Source organism: Clarias gariepinus, chromosome 24 (genome assembly GCF_024256425.1).
Source record: "Clarias gariepinus isolate MV-2021 ecotype Netherlands chromosome 24, CGAR_prim_01v2, whole genome shotgun sequence".
Taxonomy (NCBI): Eukaryota; Metazoa; Chordata; class Actinopteri; order Siluriformes; family Clariidae; genus Clarias; species Clarias gariepinus.
Genome location: NC_071123.1, coordinates 5,105,632 through 5,133,483, shown reverse-complemented (window position 1 = coordinate 5,133,483; position 27,852 = coordinate 5,105,632). Strand labels below are relative to the sequence as shown.

General features: G+C 40.7%; 1 protein-coding gene across 3 annotated transcripts; it reads left to right on the top strand.

Annotated features, from left to right (window-relative positions):
- Positions 1-694: 694 nt before the first annotated feature.
- On the top strand, positions 695-25,029 carry pik3r1 (phosphoinositide-3-kinase, regulatory subunit 1 (alpha)). 3 transcript variants are annotated; one of them, XM_053485096.1, is made up of 15 exons: positions 695-1,010; positions 3,009-3,635; positions 13,746-13,841; positions 14,276-14,350; positions 14,456-14,587; positions 16,473-16,674; positions 16,899-16,981; positions 21,053-21,155; positions 21,301-21,399; positions 21,491-21,671; positions 21,765-22,033; positions 22,125-22,301; positions 22,392-22,466; positions 22,561-22,731; positions 23,042-25,029. In XM_053485096.1, the coding sequence occupies exons 2-15, from the start codon at positions 3,302-3,304 to the stop codon at positions 23,229-23,231; spliced, it is 2,187 nt and encodes a 728-aa protein (XP_053341071.1). In that variant the 5' UTR covers positions 695-1,010; positions 3,009-3,301; the 3' UTR covers positions 23,232-25,029. The 3 variants fall into 3 exon arrangements, with proteins under 3 accessions (XP_053341071.1, XP_053341072.1, XP_053341073.1); XM_053485097.1 differs by lacking the exons at positions 695-1,010; positions 3,009-3,635; positions 13,746-13,841; ... (2 more) ...; positions 16,473-16,674; positions 16,899-16,981 and adding an exon at positions 18,599-18,727; XM_053485098.1 differs by lacking the exons at positions 695-1,010; positions 3,009-3,635; positions 13,746-13,841; ... (2 more) ...; positions 16,473-16,674; positions 16,899-16,981 and adding an exon at positions 19,727-19,932.
- The last annotated feature ends 2,823 nt before the right edge of the window (positions 25,030-27,852 follow it).

Below are 27,852 nucleotides of genomic sequence, written 5' to 3'. Positions count from 1 at the left end.
TTGGGAATGACAATCAGCCTAGTCTGCATGTCTCGGCTGTGGGAGGAAGCTGGAGTACCAGGAGGAAACCCACCAAGCACAGGGGGAACAGCCAAATTCCATGGACACAGACCCGAGGCGAGATTCGAACCCTCGACCCTGGAGGTTCAAAGCGACAGTGATAACAAATAAATCACCATGCTGTCTGAGATGCAAACCATAAAGTCTTTTTTTTATCTGCAGTTTTGAAAACTTGACCAAATAAATCAATCAAATTACAGCCAGAAATCATCTACGCTCAGCTTTGTTGTGTCATTTAAAGCTCAGCAGTGTTGATAAAACTTTTTATTCACACAAAACAGAAATTAAAATCAATTAAAGATCCATCACAGATGACTCTGGGCGCATTTAATCTTTTGCACAGAGCAATGCACAGGATTTGATTACATTTCCAAACAATGCTATGTTTGTTCCTGTTTTATATATATATTTTTTTCAAGCTAATGAGCGCGTGCGCGATAAGGAGACCAAGCAGCGCCATCGCTGCCCGGACTGACGGAATACGCATGCGCAGTTCTGGGAAAGCGCCATGAGCCAAGAAGTTGCGTGACAAGGCAAAAAAAGGGGTGGAGAGTATCGCTTTAGGGGGCGGGTTCTTCGTTTGATTGACGTGGCTGAGTTTCGACGTGCCTGGGAATCGGCTCTCGCTCGTGCTGAAGCCACTCGGGCGGTGTCGTCAGTGATGATAGAGCGCTCGAGCCACGTCTGTGAGTTGGAGAGATTAGTGTAAAACGCGGTGTTTCAGTGGGATTTATTTCACCGTTGCACGTTATTTCGACCAGGAGTGGATTTCTTTTGGTTAAACCCGAGCCTCGTTGATGTTTTTCTTTTTACCCCCCAAGAAAGCTGTATTGTTGAGCTAACACGGCTAGCCGTCGTTAGCTACACTTTTTTTTTTCTTCACGCGAAGGAAAAGGAAGGAAGGATTTTCACGGCCCTGCTCTGACCGGACTCCATACAAGTTTGCCAAAGTAAGTTTTCGACGCTTCGTCCTGTTTAGGATGTGTTTACACAGTTAGATATCTACTCCCGAGTGTACTTCAACACTTGACTCGTTTTATATGGTCGTTTTGAGCTTTTTAACTGAAATAACCGCCTCATTTTGTTCGAATGGACTGGGAACAGTTTGTTCCGTTGGTCGGGAGAAGCTCGTGCACGGATTAACGTTAGCGCGGTTGGGAATGGCTGGCTTCCTGATACAGCGTTATATATTCACTTGTGTGTCTCATTGTTTAGTTTGTCAAAACTCTCACCGTCCACCCACACACACACACGAGACTAAATTGTGTTAATAAAGTCTGTACACACACTAATGGTGTCCTGTTTCGAGTAGGGCGAACGCGCGTGTACCATAGCTAGTAGTAGTTAGCTCCATGTTTCACACAATCGACGATGAAGTGTGTTTACTTTATTCGCAATCCATATGTATCTCTGAACCTTCTGCACAACAAACACTTATCATATGTCCTGAACTATCTATTGCATAATTAAGAAACGTTTGGTATGCAATGCATGCTTATATCAAATATTTATATATACAAGTTATGCACTGCTTCTCCACTTAATTTCTGCATTTCATTCTCATCTTCTATAAGTTATATGACAATATTATATAAAGAAAACAATAAATAAATATTGTCCAAAATAAACTATTGCACACCACATCTTATGCACTGTATGGAGAATATGGATCTCATTCCTGTATCATTCTGTATCTCTTTCTCTCACTCTTTCTCTATCTCTTATAAGTTATATAATAATAATATCATATAAAGGGTGTATAAACTATTGCACACCACATGTAGTGCACTTGTACAGGAGTATGGATCTGATTCCTGCAGTGGCGTTTCTCATTTTCTCTCTCGCTCTCTGTGTCTTCTGTAAGTTACGTAATAATATAAAGATTTTGATATTATAATATAAAGAAAGAGTATGTTTCTCATTCCCGCAGTGTCGTTTCTCATTCTGTATACGTTTTCCCTCTCTCTCTCTCTCTCTCTCTCTCGCTCTCCTATAAGTTTTATATAATGTGCTATAATATTATTATCCCGTGTATAAACTATTGCACATCACATCCCGTGCACTTTATGGGCAGTTAGGGAACCATGGCGGATTCTGGTGCATTAAGTTGATCCCCAAAGGTTTCTGTTGTGCTATAAATGGTATATAGACTATTCCACACGACATCTAGTGTACTGTATGCATCCATGGCTGATCTTGGTGCATTAATTAATGCCCGATTTTAGTTTTTGTAACTAAAATGCACCATTTTTAACTTAAAGCAAGAGATGAGATTTGTGCATCTGATGAATAAAGAATGATGAAGCATCCTGAGTTATTTCTCTTCTTTAAAAAGGCGGAAGCAAATAAACTTAAGTTTATGTATAAAAAAGGAAACAGCAAATATTGATAAATGGATAGAAGAGATTTTGGACTTAGTCAGAAAATTTGCATGTCATTAGGAAAAAATACAAGTTGATGTCTTGGGTTGTACAAGTCTCATTATTATCAGATGCAGCAAACAGAATCAAATGGTGCATTTTAAATTGCAACTTGAGTTTATTTTTTTTTGCCTACGACATTTTTTTAAATTATTTATTCACATTTTACAATCTCCTATACAATCAAGGTTCTGTTAATGTATAGTGACAGTTTTTTTTTTTTTTTGCCATGCTTTGTGTCCACTTATCATCATCACTAAATGGTTTAATAATAGAAATGATGTAAATCTTATCCTATGGCTGTGCCATTTACAAGAACGCAATTAAATTTAATGCCTTCACTATCCAAACACCAGACGAGAATATTTATTAAAAAGAAGTGTTAAAAAATATATAATGGTGATATGCATTAAAGCTGTTCTGGTGGCTCATGGCTGCCACCTTGTTGTTTTTTTTTCTTTTAATTTGTCACCCATCTGTGTGTAACATGCAGTGTTAAGTAAAAAAGCTTGTATGTGTGTTTTGCAGGTGGTGTTTGCCTTGGCCAAAACTCTGGAGCAGACCTGATGGGAACATTATGTCTTAAGCACCATGAGGCTCCTTTAGATCACTGGAGAATCAGTTTCACATAAATGATTGGACTGTTGCAGGAGGAAGACTGCAGCATGGTGTCTTGTTAAATCGATAGGATTCAGAGAAATAGTTTCCACCACAGATAAATTTCTTGGTGCTGCTGCTACTCGAGTGGTGTGTAAAGGAGAAAAAATATTGTAAATTCGACGTGTAAAACCTAGCTATTTTATATCTGCTAAGATAACAAGATGAGCGCAGAAGGATATCAGTACAGAGCACTATATGATTATAAGAAGGAGAGAGAGGAGGACATTGACCTGCACATTGGGGACATACTCATAGTGAGTAAAGGCGCCTTGTTAGCACTCGGCTACACTGAAGGACTGGCAGAGAGGCCGGAGGACATAGGCTGGCTACCCGGGTATAATGAGATGACTCAGGAAAAGGGGGACTTCCCTGGTACCTATGTGGAGTTCATTGGGAAGAAAAAGATTTCTCCTCCGACCCCAAAGCCCCGGCCTCCCAGGCCTCTTCCTGTGGCACCCGGGCCAGCCAGGAATGACTCGGACTGTGAGCAAGCAGGTGAGTGAGTTTGTCAGTCTTATAAGAAAAAGTTTTATTACTGTATTTATGTACTAAATATGGAAGGAGTCACCAGTGTCAGGGCCCTTGTTGGTACCAAGACAAGCTTTGTTTTGTTGGTCTTATTAACTTCAGATTGCCACAAACATGCTGCTTAAATTGTTGTGGTATAAAAGGATTAACATTAAACCTAAAAAATCATTTTCATGGCAGCTGTGTCACTATTTACAGGGCGACTTACATTTTTATCTATCTGAGCAGTTGAGGGGGTAAGGCCCAATGGTGGTGGTTCTAAGGTTTGAACCCGGGACCTTTTGGTGAAAGTGGGACAACTTTTATTCAGAAGGGTGCTATTTGTATAATCCGTTTATGTCCAAATTGGACAAAGCTGCCTTTATCGTGCTATTCCATCTTAGAAACTTTTAACATATTCTGAAATAACATATTTATTTCAGAATGCTGTTTTAACCCAGATTTAAATAAAGTCCTGTTCACATCATGTGCTATCTGCTCATACAGCTGGCGTTGTAGGTGGTCGAGAGCAGCAGATATTCATCTGTCTATTTAGTGTTCTATTTACACCTCCCCCTCTGGCTGCACATTGATGAAACACGATGGCCAAAACGTGCTAAAAGAACTTGTTGGGGTGGGGTCTGTTTTTTCCTCAGCTTGAAAGAAACCAGAAGAGTCACCTTGACCATCTTAAAATCAACGGTGTGCAAGAACGCAAGAGAAGCTTAGATAACCATTGGGCTTTTGTCAACGAGACAAAAAAAATCCACCAAAAAACATTGGTTATAAAATAAATAAGGACTATCCTTATTCATATTGTTGATAAAGAATTGTCCTGACGAACATTAAACTATTAATCTTTATTAATGCTATCAATCTCTATGATCCACCTTTACAGGTTGCGATAAACCAGCTTGTGTGTGCAGTGGTTTAGCTAATTAGCAACAGGCAGCCCAATCCTGTGAACACTTTTAGTTCTTCTTAGTTCCTGGATCCTTTGTGATTAGATCAGTGGCTGATGTGTACATTTTGTTGGTTTATGAAGTCAAAAAGTTTCCTCATACCCTTCGAGTGTGGCTGTGTTGGCATAGGTTTAGTTCCTTAAAGCTGGTAATTGATTAACCAGGTAGCTTGTATCGGCACAGCAAGCACAGACCGTCTACATGCCCTTGAAGCAATAATTACTGTTTCTAAACGTGTTCTCAGGGACAACTGCAGCTTCCACTTCGACAGGTTGAACAAATTAAAGTGCACACGTCGTGCAGGGCCTGCGTAGTGCGTCACTGATTTTATTTTTTTTCCCCTCCTCCGTTCGATGCATTAGGTTCTGATTAGAGACAAACATCGTTGCCATGGTGCCGAAGTGACTGGATGTGCTCGAGTTAGCGCACAGAACATTAAATTATATGTGAAATATTGCAGCAGTAATCAAGAGCAGTGAATCGGTGTACCACGGGTCCTTGCGTATTTCCTCCTGCCTTGTGGTCTATTTAGTTGGTGGAAATGTTTGGTTTAAATGTGCTGTTTTGAGGCTCCATCAGTCATAAACAGTACCACAACCTCCATTTTGAAAGCAGGATATTATTTATTTATTTATTTATTTTGTAGAAGCTGTCAACTTTAGGCTTTTTTTTTTTTTTTATGTAAATGAAATTTGCATACTAATTCCACACTTAGTCAGTCAACCAATACATGTTTAGTAAATTGTCTTGGCTTCTTCTTTTTTCCTCCTCTTTTTGTTGTGCTCCAGACTTTCACAGCTAATACAAAGTTTCTCATCCCCTTTTTTTTTGCTTTGTCATATCTTCTTTCTTAAATTACATGCATTTCTCGTATAATGATATGCCATCTTTAACTGTGCTTGTTTAAGTAATGTATTTTAAACTTGTATGTATGCAAAACTTTCATGACTAAGCTTTACACTTTAGTACATTTTAGCGCTTTTTTTTCTACACGCCTTTTGTCATTATAAAGCTCAGAAGTGTAAAAATAAGTGGATGATGGGTGCCATTTTGTTGTTTTAAAAATGGTTATCAGTTTATTTTTACATTGATGGATGTAAATGTAAGCTGCACTAAACATGAATCACAAGTCAATTTTAGGACACTTATTCTGATTTGTTTAGATCATTAAATACTGAGGTGTGTATATTTTACTGTTCTTAATTCTCTGTGCTAATTACACAAATTTTATGGCAGTACGTTGGGAGCAAATGTGTGCAGTTTTGAGCTGTAAGATTCAGTATGTGTGTATCCTGTACACGAGTAAACTCGGCCCATCATGCAGCTGCAGGTTCCTTAGGGGTCTCAAAGTCTCCTTGGGAAGTGATTGTGAAATTTTTGCAAGGATCTGTCAGGGTTGTCTGTATGAATCCCAGCAGTGTTGAGTGACAGCCTCAGAACTTGGCGCAAGGATGATTGTGGCACCGGGAGAAGAAAAGTCTCTGTGTCCGCCCAGGCAAGAGGAGGCGAGAGTGGGCCGAGCACAGGCTCTGGGGCCCGGGGTCTGGATTCTTGTTGCTTCACAGCACTTGTGATTTATTACCTGACACTGAAGGATCTGGCAGATCCTTTTGGCTCTCTTTCTTTTTGTCCCCTCCCTTTTTTTCCCTCCTCTCCTCTTTCTCCCTTCCATCCTTTAATACTCTGTAGCTGGGACTCGGCCCAGTTGGGGGAGGGAGCCAAGTATAAGTTTGACTAGGGGAATAGGGGAAGGGTTGAAAGTGGGAGCTTTGGTGCATTAGAGGGTTCTTGCTCTTATCCCTCTCTCTCTCTCTCTCGTGCTCTCTTTTTCTCTCTCTTACACACATGTACACACTCCCTCCTTTCCTCCCTCCGAGTCACATGGGCTTACTTCAGAGAGCAGCAGATGTGGAATTCCAGTCCATTCCGGCTCCCGAGCTTTAAAAACACAAATGGGCTCCTTTTTTGTGGCCTCTGGAGTGAGGATCAGTGTACGTCCTGCCTCACTTTGGATTAGCTCCTTTTTTCTTTTTTTTTTCACTCTCTTCTCGTTTTACTTGAAGAAAAAAACTTTTACTTTGTTTTAATGCTTTTAAATTAAATGAAACAGTTCACATGTCCTAAAATTTATTTTAATAAAAAAAATAAAATAAATAAAACCATAACACTGTGCTGCCACCTTGGCCATTTTTAAAACATTTAGAAAAATAGATTGTGTAAAATCTTTTAAAGGGTTATTGGTTTTTAAAGTTAATTTTCTTCGCCATGCTCGTTAGACCTGCCCTTTTTTCAATCTATGTACACAAAGCTCCTTCCACAAAGCTAGCCTGAGCGTGGTAACTAGAGGTACTGTTAGTGAAGACTTTATTTTTTTAAGTGCTTTCGAACATTCAGCAGCTTGAAAGCTGAGCTTTGAGTCTATAAACATGCAACGTCTCCTTGTAATTATTTATCAGCGTGTAATCCAAATACAAACATTCCCATACTGAAAGGCAGGTTTCTAAACTTCTTTTTTTGTACTAATAAGAATTCAACGTTACAAGGGTGCATGCCTTTTGTTACCTTTTATTATTTAAAAAAAGGGTGGGGGGTAAACAGAATTTTGTTCCAATGCTGCTTTTCATGTTGGTGGACAGATATTTATTTGATTACTCTAAAGTTGCACAAATTGCACAATTTTATAAATCACAGTTTAATTATCAAACCACATTACAATTGCAGTAGAAAAAAATTAAATTAAATGAGTGACGAACTTTACATGAATTCTAGACAATGCATATAGTACCTGTGATAAATTGCAGCCTTTTAAGATAAAAAAAATTTCACAGGTCCGTATTGCGGTTTTCCTTTTTATGCAATTACACATTTTCATCAGCTTCTCATTCAGGGTCTGTAAGTTGTGTAATAGTTTTGAAATTTTTCAAAGTTTTAGTACGTTCCATTAGTTACGTTTCCCCCCAAAAAAAGATGCCACATCTTTAAACCACACTACAAGAAACCCTGCATTGTGACCCTTGTGAAATCAAAGTTAGAACCATAATTGCCACAGGTTGCCACAGTTGCCTCTTCAACACCAAATCTGATTGCCCTCCACAGTCCTCTCAGAAAAGCACTTAAATTAATTTTATTTCTGTATTTATGGACTCTCACTAAGCTCCCTTGCTGACCTACTTTCTCAGTTGCACAGCTCACATTCTGGACACTGATGTAGCAATAATCTAAGCTAACGAGTGTCTCAGACTAAGCTCATGCACACAAATGAGGAAGTGATGACTTTTTTTTTTTCTCATGAAATGCTTGGAAATTTATATTTATAAAAAATTTACACTGTGGGTGATTGCATCTGTCCGTGTCTATCCTTAAAGATGTGATTTCCAGCCAGATGACTTTTCTCTTAATTTTGTTGTTTTGCCAGTTTTTTTTTTTGATTTTGCTTAAAGTTTCCTATAGAAGGCACCACCCCATAATGACGGCGGCACCATCTGAAGTAATATTAAGCATTCATATTGTCGCTCCTTGAAGAAAGCGAGGCGACGGCAGTTCGGCACTTTTAGTCTGTCCAGACATGGTACCCTGTGCCATGTAGCAACATTGCTCGCTGATAAATTGAATCCAGTGATTATTAAATCTGTGCTGGATTTCTCATCAGTCTGTTGTTTAATTGTTGAAAATTAAGTAAGAAGAGAAGCCCTCAGCCTTTTTTTAAGAATCATCACCAAAACCTTGATCATTATCACTTCACATATTTGTTTTAAAGCGTCATTTTGCATGTGTTAATGATCTCAACGTCCCCCTGTGACATTCATCAAACACACAGCTGACAACTTTGATATTATGAAAATATAATTTCATCCAAGTGTTTGTTAAACACTCAGAGATTAAATCGTACCTGTTTGGTGAGAGCTGCAAAGCCACCTTGACGTCATGTTGCATGAAGGAAAGCGATGACTAATCAAGTCCATTTGGACACGCTTCAGCTGAACTTAAGGACAATTCGGGGGAGGGGGGAATATGTTGAGTTGTGAAATTTAATCTTATGCTTGTGACTTTATGGGATTTTGAAGTTTAGGGCTGAATGTGCATTTTACTAGAGGGCAAATAAAGGCCACAGCCTGACCCCAATTTTGCAGGTTTTAGAAATGTTTCTTGTTTAGTCCTGAAGCGGATTTTTAAAAAATTCTTTTTTTTAATATGTAGTTAAGCCTGAAATGCAGTACATTTTATAAACTACATAAAGACCAAGCAATAAACAAGTTAAAGAAAGTTGTAGCTGTGTTTGTTCCTGCCTTTCAAAAGAAAAAAAAAATCCATGAAATTTCTATTTTGCTGGAGCGACAAGTCCATGCAGGTTTTATGTGCTTCATATCACGCACAGAAATTAAGCCTTTCTTTCCAGTCTCCTCTTAAAATAGCAACTACCATGTCTCCGTGCAGAGCTTTTGTCTCCCAGCTTTAAGTAGATTGCAGATTGGTTGCCTCGAGGCAGAAGACATGAAGGTGCTTGATCCAAGTTACTTTCCCTGCAGTTTTTAATCTTTGTCAATGCTTCTTTTATTTCTGAGGTTAAAGCCTGTGTGTGGCTGTGCGTGTGCTCCTGTAATTCAGTTCATGGGAACCGTATTTCTTCTACTGAAAGCATGTTGTAAATTAAGAGAGGGGGGTGGGGTGTTCATCAACTCCATTGGACAAAACTGCAACTCTTTCTTAGTCATGGCTGAAATGAGGGTCGGTTGTTACATAAGGGGAAAAAAAGAGGAAGCGTGGACGAGAGAGCGAGCAAACGAAGGAACAGCAGATGAGTACATTTTGCATAGCTGGAGTTTGAGATAATGTAGCACTCTCCTTTTCAGGGGCCTCTTTAGCACTCAGCTGAACATCTGCTGTGTGTAAGCGCTCACTGAGGGAGAATTGTTACAGGGCTTCACAAAGAATGTGCACTTTCCCCTGAGCCCAGGAGTAAGCAGCTGGGGGTTTCGACGTTCCTCCCACTTTCCCAGCGCATGGCAAAATAGATCTACACATTTAACAACATTCAATACAGCCTCCACCCTTGAGAGAGGAGGGGGAAAAGAAAAAACAACGCTGACACATGCTCAGGCCGCTAAGGAAGGTGGTATGAGCAGCAGTTGTGCTGGGAACTGGACAGTGAATGCTCCGCAAGACAGATTTAGCATTGTATAAGTTTGAGGTAGTCTTGTGTGTGGAAAAAGAGATCAAGCTCCAAAACCACTTTTCATCTTGGACAAGTTTGAACTTTCATGTAGCGTTTTATTTATTTATTTATTTATTTTAATTTTGTTACATTTTTGTCACAGAAGTTTAGAACTTTCATGTTTTTGTGCTTGGTTTGTCAAACATGCCAACATTTTCTCCTAATTAAATTAATTATAACAGTGTAACACTTCATCGTTTTTCAGGCCCAACTAAGTGAGTAACAAACAGCATTTTAAAAATGTGTGATGGCAGGTTGTCAGTTTTTTATTTTGCTTTTTGTTTTATTTCGTAAGAGCCGTGGTTTTGGGAGCTGCAGTAAAACGTTCGTGTTTAAGCAGCCCTGTGCGTGAGAGCGCACACATGTGCCTTTCATTACCGACCGCCTCCAGAGATGCAGGGCTGAATTGGCAAATCTTCTTACTGGAGGCTGAGCATGTCTGATGGACAGATTAGCAACACATTGCAGGGGGGTGGGGGTGGGGGGTTAAAGAAGGACTGCACAAAGATAGCAAAGTTTTCAATGTGTTCCATTTTGTTTAAGTTGGCTGGGGGTTTGTGGTGTAAAAGCCTGCAGTGTAAATCCAAACTTTGCATGATCACAAGATGATGTCGCCTGTGACGAAAAATCATGTTAGTCTTCCTTAAAAATGAACTCCAGATGAGTAGATGGGTAGGTAGGTAGTTAGATTGATTTTGTGGCATTTTTGTAGCTCAGTATTTAAGGCGTTTGATCACTGATCAGAACGTCCCAGGTTCAAACCCCAGCACTGCCAAATTGTTACTGTTAAGAAAGGCTCTTAGCTTTCAAATGCTCAGATGCATAATGAGATAAAGTTGCTATGGATAAGGGTGTGCCATAAATGTACTTGTAGTAATTTTCTTTTTTTTTTTTTTTTAAATCATGGCCTTAGAAACCCCTAAAAAAAATCCCCAAAAAAGTTTTGGAAATTTCAGTGCAGTCTTTAACAGTCTGTTATAAATAAACCTGTCATGTAGTATCATCATTGTTTGTCACACAAACTCCATATCTGGTAGGAAAATAAAACTCGAGTGTTTGTCTTCTTGTTTTGTCCTCATGCGCACCTTTAATCTAAACCAGAATCTCTAACACATTTTTAAAATCCCCAATCACATTGCTTGTACATTTGTAATTCACTTTTAACCCATCGGATGTAGTTTGCTCAGAATTGGCTCATTTTCGCATCGTTCTTTACGTTTGAGTCAAGCATGATTCAGCTCAAGGAGATTGTAACCTTTTTTTCATAGGCTGATAACAGTTAAAGTAACACCATCCTTTAAAACAAATTTATATTTGTCTTTATGGTAAAGCCTGTAACACGATTAGACCCCCTAATTTTACTTCTCAGCCAGCTATCTTTAGTCCAGCCAGACAGTCTGATCCAGACAACACACTACAGCAGCTTAAAGCCACAACTTCCCAAAATGCAGCCCTCGTCTCCTTGCGCCTTGTGGGACTGAAATGAGAGAGCTGCCTCGGGCTTGTGTCGACTCGCTCGTGAGGCCCTCTTATTCCGCCTCGTTGTTACCCTGGTAACCAAAATTGGAGCAGCTTTTCTTATTGGCGGGGTGAAACTGAGCTCATGCCTTGGTTGCCTGAGCACTTGTTTCCTTAAGAAGACATGCACCCTTTATTTTGGGGGAGGGGACTGTTCATTAGGAGCAGCATTAAAAGTTGATTTTGTTAAAGCAACCAACAGGAAGGTAATACTGAGGAGTTGTAAGGATTGTTTAGCTCAGACAAAGGTATGGTCACCCATGGTTAACGTGAACGATTGCATGTTTTGCATGAACAATTTTGAAAGGGACAAAAATGACAAGTCTCTGTGTTGAAAGGCTGCGCAAGTTTCTTGTACTACGTTTTGAGTTCCACTTTGAAAGCAACTCCACAAAGTTAGGACATCAATGTCTGCTAATGTTTGCTCTCCCTGAAGGCAGTGGGGAATAAAGTAATTAGATCTACAAAGCCACATATGTAGCAGGTTAAGATTGTGCTTGTGAAAGTTTTTGTCTGGGTTCCAGTCATATCTGTGACTTGTTCATCATTTTATCGTGATCGCATGTCTGGCACGTAGCACTTCGGAGAAAGGATGAACCGAATCATTTCACCGATTTTTATAGCCGTCATTTAATCTGTGCGGCATGAGGGACTACACTATCAGGTCACCTCTAGTTTCTAGGAAGCAACACAATCCAGCTCCCAACCTTAGCTTTGGTCCATTAGAGCCTCGCCTCACACAGGCCTCATTTCAGTGTTTTATACTGTAACTGAAATGTATCTCTAAGTATAAACATCAGCTTAAAAACAGAGTCTCTTTCCATTATTTTTTTTCCCTCTAAATTAGTGAAATTGTGACTTTGTAGATTTAGATTATTACACAGGGGCCTTTTTCCGCTGAGCAGATGGGTAAACTTAGCCTAGGTTTGTGTAAATCGGACTTCTGAGAACCAGCTGGCTGCTCTGTAAAGGTGGATAAAATGTCATATGGGCTAAAGGTCACACCTTGCTTGGAGCGCAGGAACATCACTGGCGCGTTTCGAAGAAAACGAACAACCTGTACTCCTCAACTTTGAGCTGGAATTGAGCCGAACCGGTGGCTCAGAGGGGTGAAGCGTGGCGTAATATTTACTTTTCTTAACAGGAAGATTTCCAAGAGACAAAGTTTTTGTTGATTTTCAGGAAGCTGTTGAAAAAAAAATGTTGATTTAATGAATTGTGTAATCAAATTAAGTATGTCTTACTTCAAACAGTATAAAAATCAAATTAAACACACATGCAGTGTTTAGAGACTGACCGAGCAAACATTAGCAGTAGTGCTACACTAAGCATTGGTATCCGCCTATGCAATTGTTCTTTTTTCAAGAAGACATCAGCGATTTAGTCGGATTTTAAACCCTGGGATATCTAAATTCATCCTAATCTTAAAACGGAGCCTTGTCCCCTTACTACAGAAGGCACGACATGCGGTACTTGTCCTTTTGTTGTATCAAAGTCACTTAGACTCACTTACACAAAGCTTCAGTGCTCTTTCTGTATCACTATGATTAAAGTATTGGCACCCACAAGTACGTTTGGCTGCGATTATCACCAGTATTACTGCTGAACAAGTAACCTGCTGTGTCCTGTCTCAATAGGAGCCCTATGAGTTGGACGAGCAAGAGCGTAGCACTCATTTCAACACAAAAATAGAACCGACACAAAAACTTAGGCTTATATCCAGTGTGCAGATTTTAGGTTGTGTTTTTAGTAATAGGGGGTTACACAAGAAGGATGAGTTAGTGCCCACACCCTGAAAAAAAAAAAAAAAAAAAAGATCCAAATATGGAATGGAACTGTAAAGGGGGTCCATTCATAAGCACCTGCATTTTACTACACCGCCTTTAACACAGCAAACAGTCGAGCCTTTTAGAAAGGTTGGCTTTCTGAAACAGCGGCCTACAAATCCAAATAAAGCAGCCCACTGGCCCCACAACCCTTTTAAGTGTGCACCTGCGCTGCAAGATCTGAGGCTCTCGTCCCTCCACCAGTCTTCCCGTTAGCGGGTTTGTTTAGCCTGCCCAGCCACCTCCACTCTCCACTTAATCACACCCTTCTGCTCGCCACTCACTTTCACATTAAACTGCTGTTGTTGCCACGTCAGAGTCGCACTCGTGTGCTGTACAGCAACTCCATTAAGGTGGTTCTTACAAAATTTTGGTTGGTTCTTGGCAAAATAAGCGCGCTTCCGTTTCGAGCTGACTTTGGTTTTTAATTAAAAATGTGGCGCAGTTGTAAAAAGACTGTGGTGGGTTTTTTTTTCTTTTCTTAACAATCTTCACAGTCTGGAGTTTGTTGCAATTGCATTTCACTACTGTTGTACCGTGTATGTGACTTGAATCTTGAATCTATGCTGTATTTCTACAGGTCCCAGCACTTTGCCAGATCTGACCGAGCAGTTTGCACTTCCAGACATGGCCCCGCCCATGCTGCTCAAACTGCTGGAGGCCATTGAGAGGAAAGGTGAGTTTTTTTTTTTTGTTTTTTTTTAGTTAATATTTGGTAAGTAGAAAGTGTGTGTGTTTGTGGGGGTATATATTTATACACCGATATACTTAAGTATATATGCTTGGGGAAAATAAAGGCTTTGCTTGTACATTTTTACAGCAGAAACATTGACCATATGGGATCCTTAGTTCATTACTTGAAAATATAGTCAGCTGCAAGGTAGAAACAGGAACTGCTTCTCAGCGTCGTGACATTGATTAATTTCCTGTAACGCTTATTTAAATATGAATCCCAAATGACTTAATGAACTACATAAGGTGCCCCATTGTGCTGTTATGTACATTTATATAACACACTGTATAAGTGCTTGGTGTTTGAGATAACTCGTCATTTAGATGATTCCATAACATGCCTATAACGAGTTATAAAACGATCTCTCCTCTCGGCAGGCCTGGACAACCCTACGCTGTACAGAAACTTCACTGCTGGAGGAGGCCTGGACATACGGCAGTGTTTTGACGCTGGTAAGTGATTTATTTATTTGCTTATTTTTTTAACACTGTTGTTTTTCTGTTTTTCACACACATCATCTTCTAGTGTCTTACTTTCAAAACATGTGTTTGAATTAGACGGCCCAGCCGTAGATTTGGAGCAGCTTGACCTGCAGACACTGTGTGACAGCCTGAGACGATACCTGCTGGATTTGCCCCAGCCGGTGATCCATTCTTCAATCTACACTGAGATGGTACACATTTCTCAAGGTGAGAATGAGAATGTCGAACATCCGTACAGCTATCAGCCATAATATTATGACAATCCGCTTAATATCGAGACATCCTTTTGCTGCCAAAGCAGCACTGATTCGCACAGAGATGGACTCCACTAGAACGCTGAAGGTGTATGTGGTATCTGGCACCAGGCTGTCAGTATCAGAAGTCGTGTGAGTTGTAAGCTGGGGCCTCCATGGACAGACTTGTTTTTCTAGCCCATCTCAAGAATGTTCAATGGATAGAGAGATGAATGAATTTGGAACTCGTCATTGTGTTAAAGCATTTTTATATATATTTTTCACTATACTGCTAAAAGACGCCACTGCCATAACAGAGCACTGTTTTCTTGTTCAAGAATAATTTTTTGGTAGGTTGTGTGTGTCAAAGTAATGCCATGGCCCAAGGTTTCCCAGTAAAACATTGTCTAAAGCATTAAACTGCCTCCTGACCACTGAAACATCCCGCCTGCGTCGACAAATGTTCACTTGCTGCTCACTTCCAGGTGCCGTTGTAAAAAGATAATCAATGTCATTCACTACACCTCATAATGTTGTTGATCAGTGTACAACAGTCCCTCGCTCCATAAATAAACAATTAGATGGTCTGCCACACTACCAATGATGTAATGATGGTACCACACGGTGGTGCTATTGTTCTGGCTCTGTTTCATTGTTCTTTTGTTGCGCCAACACCGCTTTTGCTTTTGTTTGCTCTGAGGAGACTCTACAGCATAGCCCAGCCCGCCCCTCTCTAAGCCAAAAGACAGGTTGTGTATCCTGTTACGCATCTAAGCACTCAGTGTCTTTGTAAATAAGTCAGATTTAAACATGCATCAACTTTTTTTTTCCTCCAGTTTTGACAGCTTTTTTTAAAATGTTTTAAAACATTATTCTGTGGAGCTAGCAAAGCAGATGGATGTTTAAATAAAAAATGAATTCAAATGCTAAAAATGTGGTGCCTGCTTAACCAAAAAAATGTAAAAATATTCTCCTTAAGCTTTGCTCACTGATTAGAGCCAATAATTGTATCGGCATGTTGCACAGAACAGGATATCTGTGGTCAATCAAAACTAAAAGAAGGCTGAGAACTTATCTGCAGCATCAGTCTTCACAGCCAATCAGCAGGCAGAGTACATTTCTCTGCTCTGTCATTGTCACACATTATCACTGTGCGGTTTTGGAGCTGCCTGAGCAAAACTTTCCACCTGACTGATAAAAGATTTTTCTTTTTTTTCCTCCTCCCTAATACCACTACCCGTCTTCTATTTTTGTGCTCTTAACACATGATTAAGGGTGAGAGTCTTTTATAATTTGTTTACAATTCGCTATGCAGTGATGCATTTGTTCATTTCAGCTTTATTTATTTTTTTATTTAAAAGCAGATTTTTTTCTCACTTTTGAATTACTTTCCATCCAACAAGAAAAAGAACTAGTTGTAATTTCCATTAAGGTTGTCAGAGTGAATTTCACTGATCGAGTGCGGTGTGAGTTTCCATAGTATTTACATACACAAAAGGGAAAGAAAATGATATTTAAATGTTTTGAATCCCATCTTCCACATTTCTCCTGACCCAGTGGCGGTCTTACTTTTTGGCTGAATGATTCCGACAATGAATATAGTAATTTTACAATTATTAAAGTGTTTGAGTCAAGTGTTATAAGTCGTCTTTTGGCATCTTTAAAATGTTCTGTAGCAGCATTATGACAAACCACACAGTTCAGGACCTTACTGTATTTGATTGTTTCTCTCTGTGGATCATCTGGGCAGCAATGTTAAAATCTGGTTCAGGTTTTAGTCCTGTGTTTATTTCATTCCTTAATTTCCAGTATTTGAAACGAACACTTAATGGATTTGTCGCATGTTTTAACTTTTGCAGAGGTTCAGGGCATGGAGGAATGCGCAGAGCACCTGCGGAGACTTGCTGCTTCGTCCGTTTTGCCGCCTCAGTACTGGCTGACGCTGCAGTGTCTGCTGAGACACCTTGCTCGCGTGTGCCAGGCCTCGGCCGCCAACCTGCTGAATGCCCGCACCCTCGCCGAGATCTTCAGCCCTGCACTATTCCGGCAGCAAGCAACCAGGTAGATGTGTGCGCACACCTGCGGTCACACTACAGTTTACACGTGAAAAAGACATTTGGCGGAAGTGTCGCATCATTTGGACGCAGATTAGCAGAAATAGAAATTTTACTTGATTTAATTACTCCACGATTTCCCGTCTAAGAATCGAGGCTGCACAAAGCTGCCTTCGTTTTAGATTACACTGACTGATTTGTGGACTAATCATCTCTTGTTTCTCTCCTCAGCTGTGAGCCCAGCCCTGAGACGCACATTAGGATCGTTGAAGTCTTGGTGACCAGTGAATGGAGCAGCAGCCAGGCAGCTCCAGGTAAAGTGTGCTTTCTATTTGGTTCTTTTGATGCCATGTTAAACATAGTGGCTGCTGACTGCAGTGGGTTTAATACCACGTTAAAGTGCAGGAGTGTGTGGAAGAGGCCTATCATTACCCGAGCATTTTGGAGACTCGTGGATGGGAGCAACAGACCAGAGGCTAGAGCTTGCTATTATTAGCATGTCTGCTGGGTTGAATGTAAAGCGTCAGGAGGCTCCGCAGCGCAACACACACACACGCACACAACTTTTGACCTACAAACTTCCTGTAGTTCTACTGCTCTTGCACACACATGCAGTGTGATTCATGAGCATCTCGTGTGCTCGGATCGAGACCAGAGCAAGTCCACATCCTGATGCGTCATCTTTGTACTCACACCTCCTCTAGCCACGTTATAAAGGGGTTCTGTTACTCCGAGCACACTTTTTTTTTTCCCCACACATTTTTTTTCAAGTGTGAGACAGTAGGGTCCATAGAGAGAGAGATCTCTGAAGGCTGTGTGTGTACTACTTTGTGCCCTGAATGTCTAACAGTTTTACTACCTGTTAAGGTCTATTTATACACTCTCTTCACTTCTCAGCTGTGGGTAATTTGCACATGATGGATCCTGGACTGAGTCACTTTAGTTAGAACTTTTAGGTCTGTGCCAGCCTGGAATCTGGAATCATTTTTGCAATTTTTTTGCACAAACATCCTGTTCTCATGCTTCCTGTCGAGAACCAATAATGAGTGTCATTTTATCACTATGAAAAAAAAAGTTATTTTTATTCCTGGGATTAAAATAGATGTGAAACTTGTCTGACATGACGTTTTGTTGTGGAGAAAGTTTTAATTAAATCTTGCAACTCTGTATGGTCTGAGCAGTAACCTGTACTGTTACCTTAATTTAACTTCGTAACACTTGTTTGTCTTGTGTGTGTGTTGTGTTTTTTCCTTTGCGTCTGCATGGGCCTCAAGTTTTTCTTTGTCTCGATTTACTTGCCCGTACTTGTTTTTCTGCACAAACAGTTGTGGTGACTGTAGTTGTTAGTGGGCATGAGGGTACATGCGTTTTTGTAATCATGTTTGTCTGGTCATGTGTGCGCCCGTGTCTGTCTGCTCCCAGTTACAGACGGGCTATTTTAAGCTGGTGGCCACAGTTCCACTTAGATTTGGTTGGTTGAGAGCGCTGATGATACCCTCCTTAACTCTCGAACGACGACTCTATGCATACTGTCTTAAAAATACACAAGCTTTCTAGGGCTTCAGTCCACCCTCCGATATCCCGCCTTCCTGGGACTAGACGGGCTTTCCAAAACACAAAGTGCCTAGCTCAGCAAATATTTGATCCTGAGCGAGTTAATCATAAGACTGAAGCCTGCAAGCCAGTACAGCGGTGAGAGAAGGCTTTCCGAAAGGGCTAGGGCTGGACATTTAAGCAATCATTAACCATCCACCTCAGGCCAGCCTTCATTAATCAGCCTTCTCTCTTTTTTTTTTTTTTTTTTTTTCTTGTGTGCGCAATCGTTAACGCTAGAGCTCGAGGACTGTTGCACTTTGCCTCTGACAATTTGCCTGGATTTTTTTTCTTACCTGCCTCAGTTACCTAGTTAGAGTGCTGTTGGAAGGATTCGTTTTGCTAAATCCAAGGAATGAGACTTGACACAAGTACTTTGGGTTTGAATTTGGATTTACAGCATTTTGCTGATCAATCAGGACACGTGGATTTGTGTGACCATCTCAGGAACATGCACAATTTACAAAGTAAGTGTCGAGCACTCTGGCGTGTTTAATGTAAAGCATTGCGTCGACAGTAAATGAGTAAATTTCGAGAAAAAAAACGTAAAACGGCATTATGTGGTTATGTGACCAAAAAAAAAAGTCGCCGACTAATTTACAGCCTGGTGTTAAAGGAGTTAAACCGGTTTTGACTTAACAACCAGAGCAGGTTTTTTCCTTTGACGCACCGTTCCCCAGCCAGCTGAGAATAAATTACCATTTCATGCTTTTAACTCTCTCTCTCTCTCTCTCTCTCTCTCTCTCTCTCTCTCTCAGATGTTTGATAAGTACAGGGCACAAAGTTCAGAGCATGTGTCAAGAAAAGTGGGTTAACCAGTTTAAGTTGTCCCAGTCTTGCCTTAACGCATCTGAGCGCATGTGAACAGAACACTTTATTCATTAACCAAGAAGTCGCTTTTTAATACTAATTGCTTCCAAGTTGCCTGCTCAGAGTCAGAGAAGTGTTTAAGTCTGAAAGATTTATAAAAAAAAAAAAAAATTCATTTCATTTGAATTCAGTATTTGAGCTCTGTGGCTTCACAGCTTTCCCTGACCCATTAGAGAACTTAATGTGGACAATGGGCCACGTTCCTATGGCTTCTTTTAGCCCTTCTAAGAAGTGTGGCTATTTGAGATGCCCCTTTACACTCTGGCCAGCTGGATTTTCCCCACTGTGCAGTAAGCATCTAGGGATTACAAGTGGCATTTGCAAGCTCTTTGCCTGCCTGTGACCCGGCCATGTGCTTGACGTAGCAGCTGCCTACGTGCCTCTGCTGCAGCAATAAGAAGCGCTCAGCTTTTGTCTGCCTGCCAGCACAGGAGCCTGTCTCAGCCACCCCATTCACTGACAGGAGGAGGAGCTAAGGAGACCTGTAACAGGCAGAGAGAGGGAGGGGAGGAATTGAAGAGAGCGATGTACCACATCCTCTATTCATTCGAGAGATGCTGCGCTACTGTGCACTTCACTGACTGCCTTTTTTTTATTTTTTAACCCCGTTCGAAATTAGCAGCACGAAGAGTCTAGTACATACACCGAAGTGGATATTACTGGAAGGCACCGAAACGTTTCTTTTTTTCCTCAACAATGTGCATATTTGCAATGGCGCCGTTTTGTTAAGGGAATTAACGATATCGGTGCAGACGATGATGCAGGAGTGGTTGGCAACAGTCTTGCGACGCCATTGGCTAGGGTAAGTGATGTAATGGTTTCGATTGAGCGTGCTCGTACAGTCTATTAAAAGAATATAGTTGTAATTCTGACTTTTACACTCTCGAAATTTGTCCCTACATGGCTGTTCAAGCAATCCCGGGTGTGTATGTTCATATCGATACAGGATATCCGCATTATACATAAAATTTGATCCTCTGGGTACTCTAGGAACATGTCAGAACATGTTGTACCCGTATCACCGATGGCTAATCTTGTATTACTTCTGCCTGAGAATCTCTTTGTGCACGTATACTTTAAAGCTTTTTTTTTTTTTTTTTCCCTCCCCTTTTCCCAATTCTGTGCCTAATTTTCGCTATGTAGGCGCTCCTGATGCGTCAGGTCTAGAGCTGGCGGACAACTTGCGCTTAAGTGAACAAAGGAGAGAGTGGGTAGGTGATAGGGAGATAAAAATAGCCCTTCGCAGGAGCTCTGCCTCATGCTCCACGGAGACCACACAGCCCCCACAGCTCTCAGTCACTCAGCGCAGCAGCCAATCAGCAGCAGCCTTTTCCTGTTACCAATGATGTAACATGTTCTCAATGGCTGGAGAAAGAGAGCAGCGTCTCAGCACACCATGCACGTTGCAGAGTCTCTGTGTGTGTATATATATATGTATGTATGCTGTGTGTGTATATATATATATATATATATATATATATATATATGTATATATATAAATATATATATATATGATGCAGCATATTAGTATGTTTTTTGCTTATAGGTTAAATGTCATTGCATTAAAACGTGAGGGTTAATCAGGCAGATGATAAGCTCTAAATCTTGCTTCTCTGATTTATTGCTATATCTATATTCATCTTCATTCCAGATTTTTCCTTACCTACCCCTCTCCCCTCCCCAAGAGTATGAAAGCTCCCAAGGCTTTCATACTCTGTTTACATTCACAGCCAGTTAAGCTTTTTCTTTTTCCGATGCATTAATATCCAAGAACCATTCAGGTTGTCCTGGACACGTCCAGGCTTGTACACGGAGAGTTGTCCGAATGCATTTCATATGTAAATTGACCTTGAATGGAGCCGGGTCTTTTGCATGTAAATGGATGCCGCCTATATAAACCCTCTCTTCTCTTCTCTCAACAGCACTACCTCCGAAACCACCCAAAACAACGCCTGTCACTAACAACGGTATGAACAACAATATGGCTCTACAGGATGCCGAATGGTACTGGGGGGACATTTCGAGGCAAGTCTTTTTTTTTTTTTTTTTTTCTCCAGTCATTCATCTTAGTTATACATTCAGCGCACAGGAAGTGAGAATAATGATGCGCTTCCTTTCAGCATCTAAAACCCGATTAAATTTTTTTTTTATTTTATGTTCTCCATTATAGGGAGGAGGTCAACGAGAAGCTAAGAGACACAGCTGATGGAACATTTTTGGTTCGTGACGCCTCCACGAAAATGCACGGAGACTACACCCTTACTCTGAGGTAATTACACACCGTTTATTATACTCGCTTGCCATTTTTATTCAACTCGTATCTTTCGTGTTCTAAACGCATCTCTATAATTACTTTACAGGAAAGGAGGTAACAACAAGCTGATCAAAATTTTCCATCGCGATGGCAAGTACGGTTTCTCAGATCCTTTGACTTTCAACTCTGTGGTCGAGCTGATCAATCACTATCGGCACGAGTCCCTCGCCCAATACAACCCCAAACTAGATGTGAAACTGCTGTATCCTGTGTCTAAGCACCAACAGGTAATGCCTGTCAATCAAGTTGATGTCCAATTGTATTTTGATTTTTAATCAGGCTACTGGTTTTTAAATGACTTTTCTTGCCTTTTTTTTCAGGATCAAGTGGTAAAAGAGGACAACATTGAAGCAGTGGGTAAGAAGTTGCACGAATACCACTTGCAGTACCAAGAGAAGAACAGGGAGTACGACCGGCTGTATGAGGAGTACACCAGGACGTCACAGGAGATCCAGATGAAAAGAACCGCTATTGAAGCTTTTAACGAGACCATCAAGATCTTCGAGGAGCAGTGTCAGACGCAAGAACGCTACAGCAAAGAGTACATCGAGAAGTTTAGGAGAGAAGGCAACGAGAAGGAGATCCAGAGGTGAGGAATAACTCGAGAGCCCCGGATAAATCCAAAGAGCATTTCTAGTTGTGCGTTTTAGTTATGTATCGAACATGTTTTTCCCCTCCAGGATAATGGTGAACTACGAGAAGCTGAAGTCCCGCATCAGCGAGATCGTAGACAGCAAGCGTCGCTTGGAGGAGGACCTGAAGAAGCAGGCGGCCGACTACAGGGAGATCGACAAGAGGATGAACAGCATCAAGCCTGACCTCATCCAGCTCAGGAAGACCAGGGATCAGTACCTCATGTAAGTGCTCAGACCACTCTGCATAGTCTTTGTAGCGGCGCCTAAAGCCTCTGACACAGATCTCACACACATGCTTCTTCTGAACTTCAGGTGGTTGACACAGAAGGGCGTCAGGCAAAAGAAGCTCAACGAGTGGCTGGGAATCAAAAACGAGAACCAGGAAGAGTGAGTATCCTCTAAATCACGTACAGTATATCATCCTGTATGATCATTGTCAAATCCTGTCTACTAACACGTCCCAATGGTTCTGTCACACCAGTCAATACCCTATGGTGGATGACGACGAGGACCTGCCGCACCACGACGAGCGCTCCTGGAAGCTCGGGAACATTAACCGCATTCAAGCGGAGGCGCTTCTACGCGGTAAAAAAGATGGAACATTCCTGGTCCGAGACAGTAGCAAGCCGGGCTGCTACGCCTGCAGTGTCGTGTACGTAGATCCAAAGTCTTGATTTCAGTGGCCTATACTGTAAAACTCTTCTGTAATGATGATTAAACAACAATTTGTTGTTCTGTTCAGAGCTGTTAAGATTTCAGCCACTAAACCTCTGCACACTATGCTAGCTAGCTTATCAGCTTAGCTTACGTTAAAGAAGGCTAGACTGTTGTTGCTATAGTAACGTCTACTGAAAGATGTGACTGTTGTTATAACATAAGCTAGTTTTTTTTCTTAAGTAAAAAGGAGGTTAGAAGTTTCTGAGCCGTCTCAGTAGATTAATAAATTTTTTTTCTTCTTGCAGCGTGGACAGCGAGGTCAAGCACTGCGTCATCAATAAAACTCCCACAGGCTTCGGTTTCGCCGAACCGTACAACCTGTACAGCTCGCTGAAGGAACTGGTCTTGCACTACCAGCACACGTCTCTGGTTCAGCACAACGACTCTCTGAATGTCACGTTAGCATACCCGGTTTACGCACACCCACGGCGATGAGGACTCACGGACACTGACATCGTCGGGACTTTCATTGTGATGCTCATTTTGGAGCTTAGAATAAGAAGGAGGAGGAGAAAAAAAAGGCCTCAGCTCCTGCAGCGATGCCTCCACTTTGGATTCAGGACAGAGTGCTGGTTTTTCGCCCCAAAAAGCAGACATTTCAGCCTAGACCTTGAGGAGTCGTATCGTTTTTCCCTCAGCGTCAAGCAGAAACTGCTGAACTTTGATCTCTCCCAAAATGGAGGACGATGGAGGCCTTTTCTCAAAATGGTGCTTGTTCATTTCAAAGCTTTACCCACTGCTGGAATGTGGAACGCTCGTGACTATGACCTCTGGAGTGCAACTTTTATTTGAAATTGCTTCTCAGAGAGTTATACCTGTGCGCGTGGGTGGGGGTGTGTGTGTATGTATGCGAGTGAGTGCGTGCGTGTGTGTGTGTGGACGTGATGTGACCAAAACTCACAGTATCTAAAAGCTATTCGTCATTGGCGTGTTCAAGGTGACGATGTGAACAGACCATGGAATCAGCTGATCAATGTAGCAAGATGGCACTTTCAAAACAGTATATTTTGTGTTTTTGTTTTTGTTTCCTTTTTCTTTTTTCGTCACATAAAGGACTGTGAACAAGCAAAAGATTTGAACATCTCGATTTAAATGAGCAAAAAAACAGAACGGGGACAGGATGCGTGGCATTTTATTCTGCAAGCATTACGGTGACTGCTTTTTATGGACTAGCAAGGCACGCAAAGGAACTTAAAAAAGATTCATTTTTGTATATATGAACTTAAAGAAAAAGAGAAAAAAAACGTGATTGAAACCATGTTGTACCAAAAACAGCGCTCAGTTCCTTCTCAGTTGTATTCAAACGTGCTATGCAAATTCTGTTTCTCCCTTTCTCCTCTGCAGATGTGATTTTATTTTACACGTTGCTACCCGTAATATAATTTTCTCTCTTTTTTTGTTTTTACAGCTTTAACCTTTTTTTTTTTTTTTTAATGGTAGTCTATAAGAAAATATTTTAAGTGTCGAAACTACCAAGAAAAAGATGGCTTCAGTTTTCAGATAAATGATAAAAGTACTTTATTACGAATTTCTTGATTAGATTGAACAGATGAGTATTTTATTAGGGTTTTTTTCCACACTTTGAGCTTACTATTTTTTTCTAGGCAGAGCCTAGAGGACTTTAGTGCTGCTTCTTGTCAATAATATCGTAAATCTTGAATTGGATCATGTACATTTTCACACTTCAGAGACTCATAGACATTTTGAAGCTTTTCGGGAATTCAAAAGCTCAGTTATTATTTTATTTTTTTATTATTATTATTATTTTGAGATTAACTTTCCAGCCAATGTAGAGCGAGGCAAACTGAATTCCCGTTAATTTTTCGATGAATGAAGAACACATCTTTATTCCTTATCCATATCATTTTTCTGTATCAGAAAAAAACTCACTGGTGTTTACACGACCGAGTCAGGATCTGTATTTTGACTCGCACCCCCGTATATACTAATCTGCTTTTCAGTCAAAGCTGGTAAACGCTAGTTCTTCCATTTGCAGCTTTTTTTGTTGTTGTTGTTTTTCTTAGATTTTTTTTTTTCCTAACTGCCAGCTGAATGGCTCCATTCTGTCATCTGCTGTCTTTATAATTCCTCATCAGAGATTACAGTATTCTAAGCTTTATGACTGGTGAAGACTTCGGCATAGAGGCTTGCCTCCAGCCACACTCGTGTCTATATTGCAGTTATGCATCCGATGATATTTTGCATAAATAAAAACATCATTGTGAACCAATAATCGCCTCGAAAGCTCCTTAATGATTGTCGGGATGCTGCAGAAGGTTTAAGCATGTAAGGGACACATCATTTTAAGGTGTGAAAAATGCTTTTTGAATATTGCGGCGATGGTGTCGATGCGCTCCGAGTCAAAATGGGTACTGTTACACATTTCTTCGTTTAGCAAGATGTATTCGAAAAAAAAAAAACTCCATCAGCATTTAAAAACACTCAAACTCTAAAAATGTTTTCAAAACAAAATCAATTTAAAGAAAAAATTTTATTGCAAAGCTAAGCTTCCTTAAAGCACTGTGCTGTTTCAGCTTTACACAGGAACTTCTTCTGAGCAACTATTTTCGCATTGTCCAGCAATCGTTTTGCACTTGGGTACTTTAAGGGGATTTCCAGATTTAAAACCGATATCTTGAACTTACTAATTTTTTTTATTACTGTCCTGAGTCAACATTTAACCAGTTTAAAAAATAAATCAAACAGACCCAATTTATAATGTTTGGTTCTAATTCTGTTATCTGCAGTTTCTCTGGACTGGAAAAACCCTTGAAATATTTAAACTTTCAAATACAATACCAGCATTAAAGGCATGATTAAGCTGTGAGTCTTTACTTTCATAAGAAAGAAAAAGAGAAAGAAAGAAAATTTTCATGCTGGTTTTGCTCGGCAGCTTGTTGAACTCTGTACAGAAGGAGAAGAGTTTGAGGTTATGCAAATTCAGCGGTATGGCACGATGGCACGCCATTGATGTCACCAGTCCTGATCGGAGACACGAGGTTAGAGTACTTTTTGTTCTCTGGCTTGGGTGCAGTGCTTCTCCGATTTTTGGCACATCGCTTTTTTTTTTTTGTTTGTTTTTTGTTTAATCTAGTGTTATTTTAAGATAAGATTTTGCACATGGATTTGCATCAGATCCAGCAGGGTGACTCAATGAAAATGAGTACAAATAAAAAGCAAATGATTTTATAGGAAGCATTAACAGTCGCTTCAGACACTTCCTCCACTGATGTTAGAGCAATGTAAGGGTAAAAAAAAAAAAGCTAAAGTAATGCATCAGCGCTCGTAAACACTATTTATGACGACTGCAGATGGCACGTTGACGCGTGTCCAAGCAGCGGCCCAGAACTGTAACGAGCACGGGTTAAATTAGGGCCTTCATTTAAAAAAAAAAAAAGAAGAACTTCTTTTTTTTTTTCCATTCTGTTCAATGCTATGGTTTTAAACGTGCAGTTCCTCTAGAAGGCTTAGCCACTGTGTACTTTAGCATGACAGCGAGGTCCGGAAATGGTAAACCACAGATGTTCTCTTGTGCACTTCTGCTTTTTCTCAAGAAGACACAAGATCCAAATCTTCGCTCTTAGACCCGACTCGCGCGGCTTTTACTCGCCGTTGTGCACCTCTAACATGGTGCGAATGTTAGGAATGGCATGTACACAAGTTATTTAGAGAGCAACTGATTTAACTGATACCGCTAGCGATACACGCAGCGTGACTGTTCATCGACTCGTGACAAAAAAGAAAGCTGCTTGTTGCACCACAGACGCCAGGGATGAATAAGTTGCTCGGAAATTAAGACTGGTTCTACTAAGGGGATGAACAAATGCTTGATGGAAAGTTACATGGTTTGATGAGGACGAAAAAAAATTGCAGTACGATGAAAACTGTGATATTAAATATTAAGTTTGCTGTATTATTACAATTACTGTTATTAGTATTTAAAGAAATGCATTTGAATTGTTGCGGCTTAAATAATCACACAGGTCCGCATAACGATTTCAGGATTTTTTTGTTTAGTTTTTATTAAGAAATTATGTCGCACTAATACTAACAGCAGAAAGGCTACACAGGGCACGAGGACGCACCAAAAGTCGACCAAGATTTAACTTCCACAACTCAAAGTGCTTCCTCGTTCATGATTCGAATCTTCACCATCCAGGAAGGAAAAAAAAAACCTCCAGTGATGTGATCATCACCTGATCATTCAGTACAGGTCATCAGCTGACTTGGTTTTTTTTTCTGACAACGTTGCTGCGTCTAGACCTAAGCGACACCTTATGACATCTTCTGGACGCAGCTGTTTAGTCCCAATCCTGCAAGTTCTCTTCCGGAGATTCTCTCACTTTCGCTATTAAACACAGCTCTGGTTTCAGTTGTGTATTTGTCCTACTTTCCCAAGCGTTTAAGTGACCTCGGTTCATGATTCGATCATGGTTCGGCAGTATCCTTGCTGGTCTTAATAACACGTTGGACAGATCTTCCAGTCTTTTAATGTTTGTTTAATGCAGCCCAATAATAATTTGGCTCTTCTGAAACGGCGCTGTTTATCGTTTTGGCTGGGCACCGAACATGTCCACTCCTACTCGTTCAGCGAATTAATGTAATAAAGTCATAACGCGATGATGTCATAAAATCCATCTGAGCTTAGGACTGTAATCGGTGATTACGATTTAACTGCAGGTTTCCTTCTGGACAGAAAGTCCGCGCTCACCCCTTCGCCCCTGCTCTTGATGAAATCACAAGGTATGGACTCACAAATCTTTCTCTCACTTACTCTCCATAACGCTTATCCTGTTCAGGGTCACGGGAGGCCTGGAGCCTCTCCAAGGGGACTCGGGACACCCTGGACGAGCTTCCAATCCATCACAGGGCGCACACCCATGCTACGAGAAATATACAACATGGTTCGGCCCTGAAACACAACCAGTATTAAAATCAAAAATACGAGATTACAACACAAACTGGCTCTTGGTTTAGCAATACGATAAATCCGCCGTCGTCGTGCGCTCTTAATAGTCCGCTTAAGGAAGATTATATCGTTTATACACTTTATAAG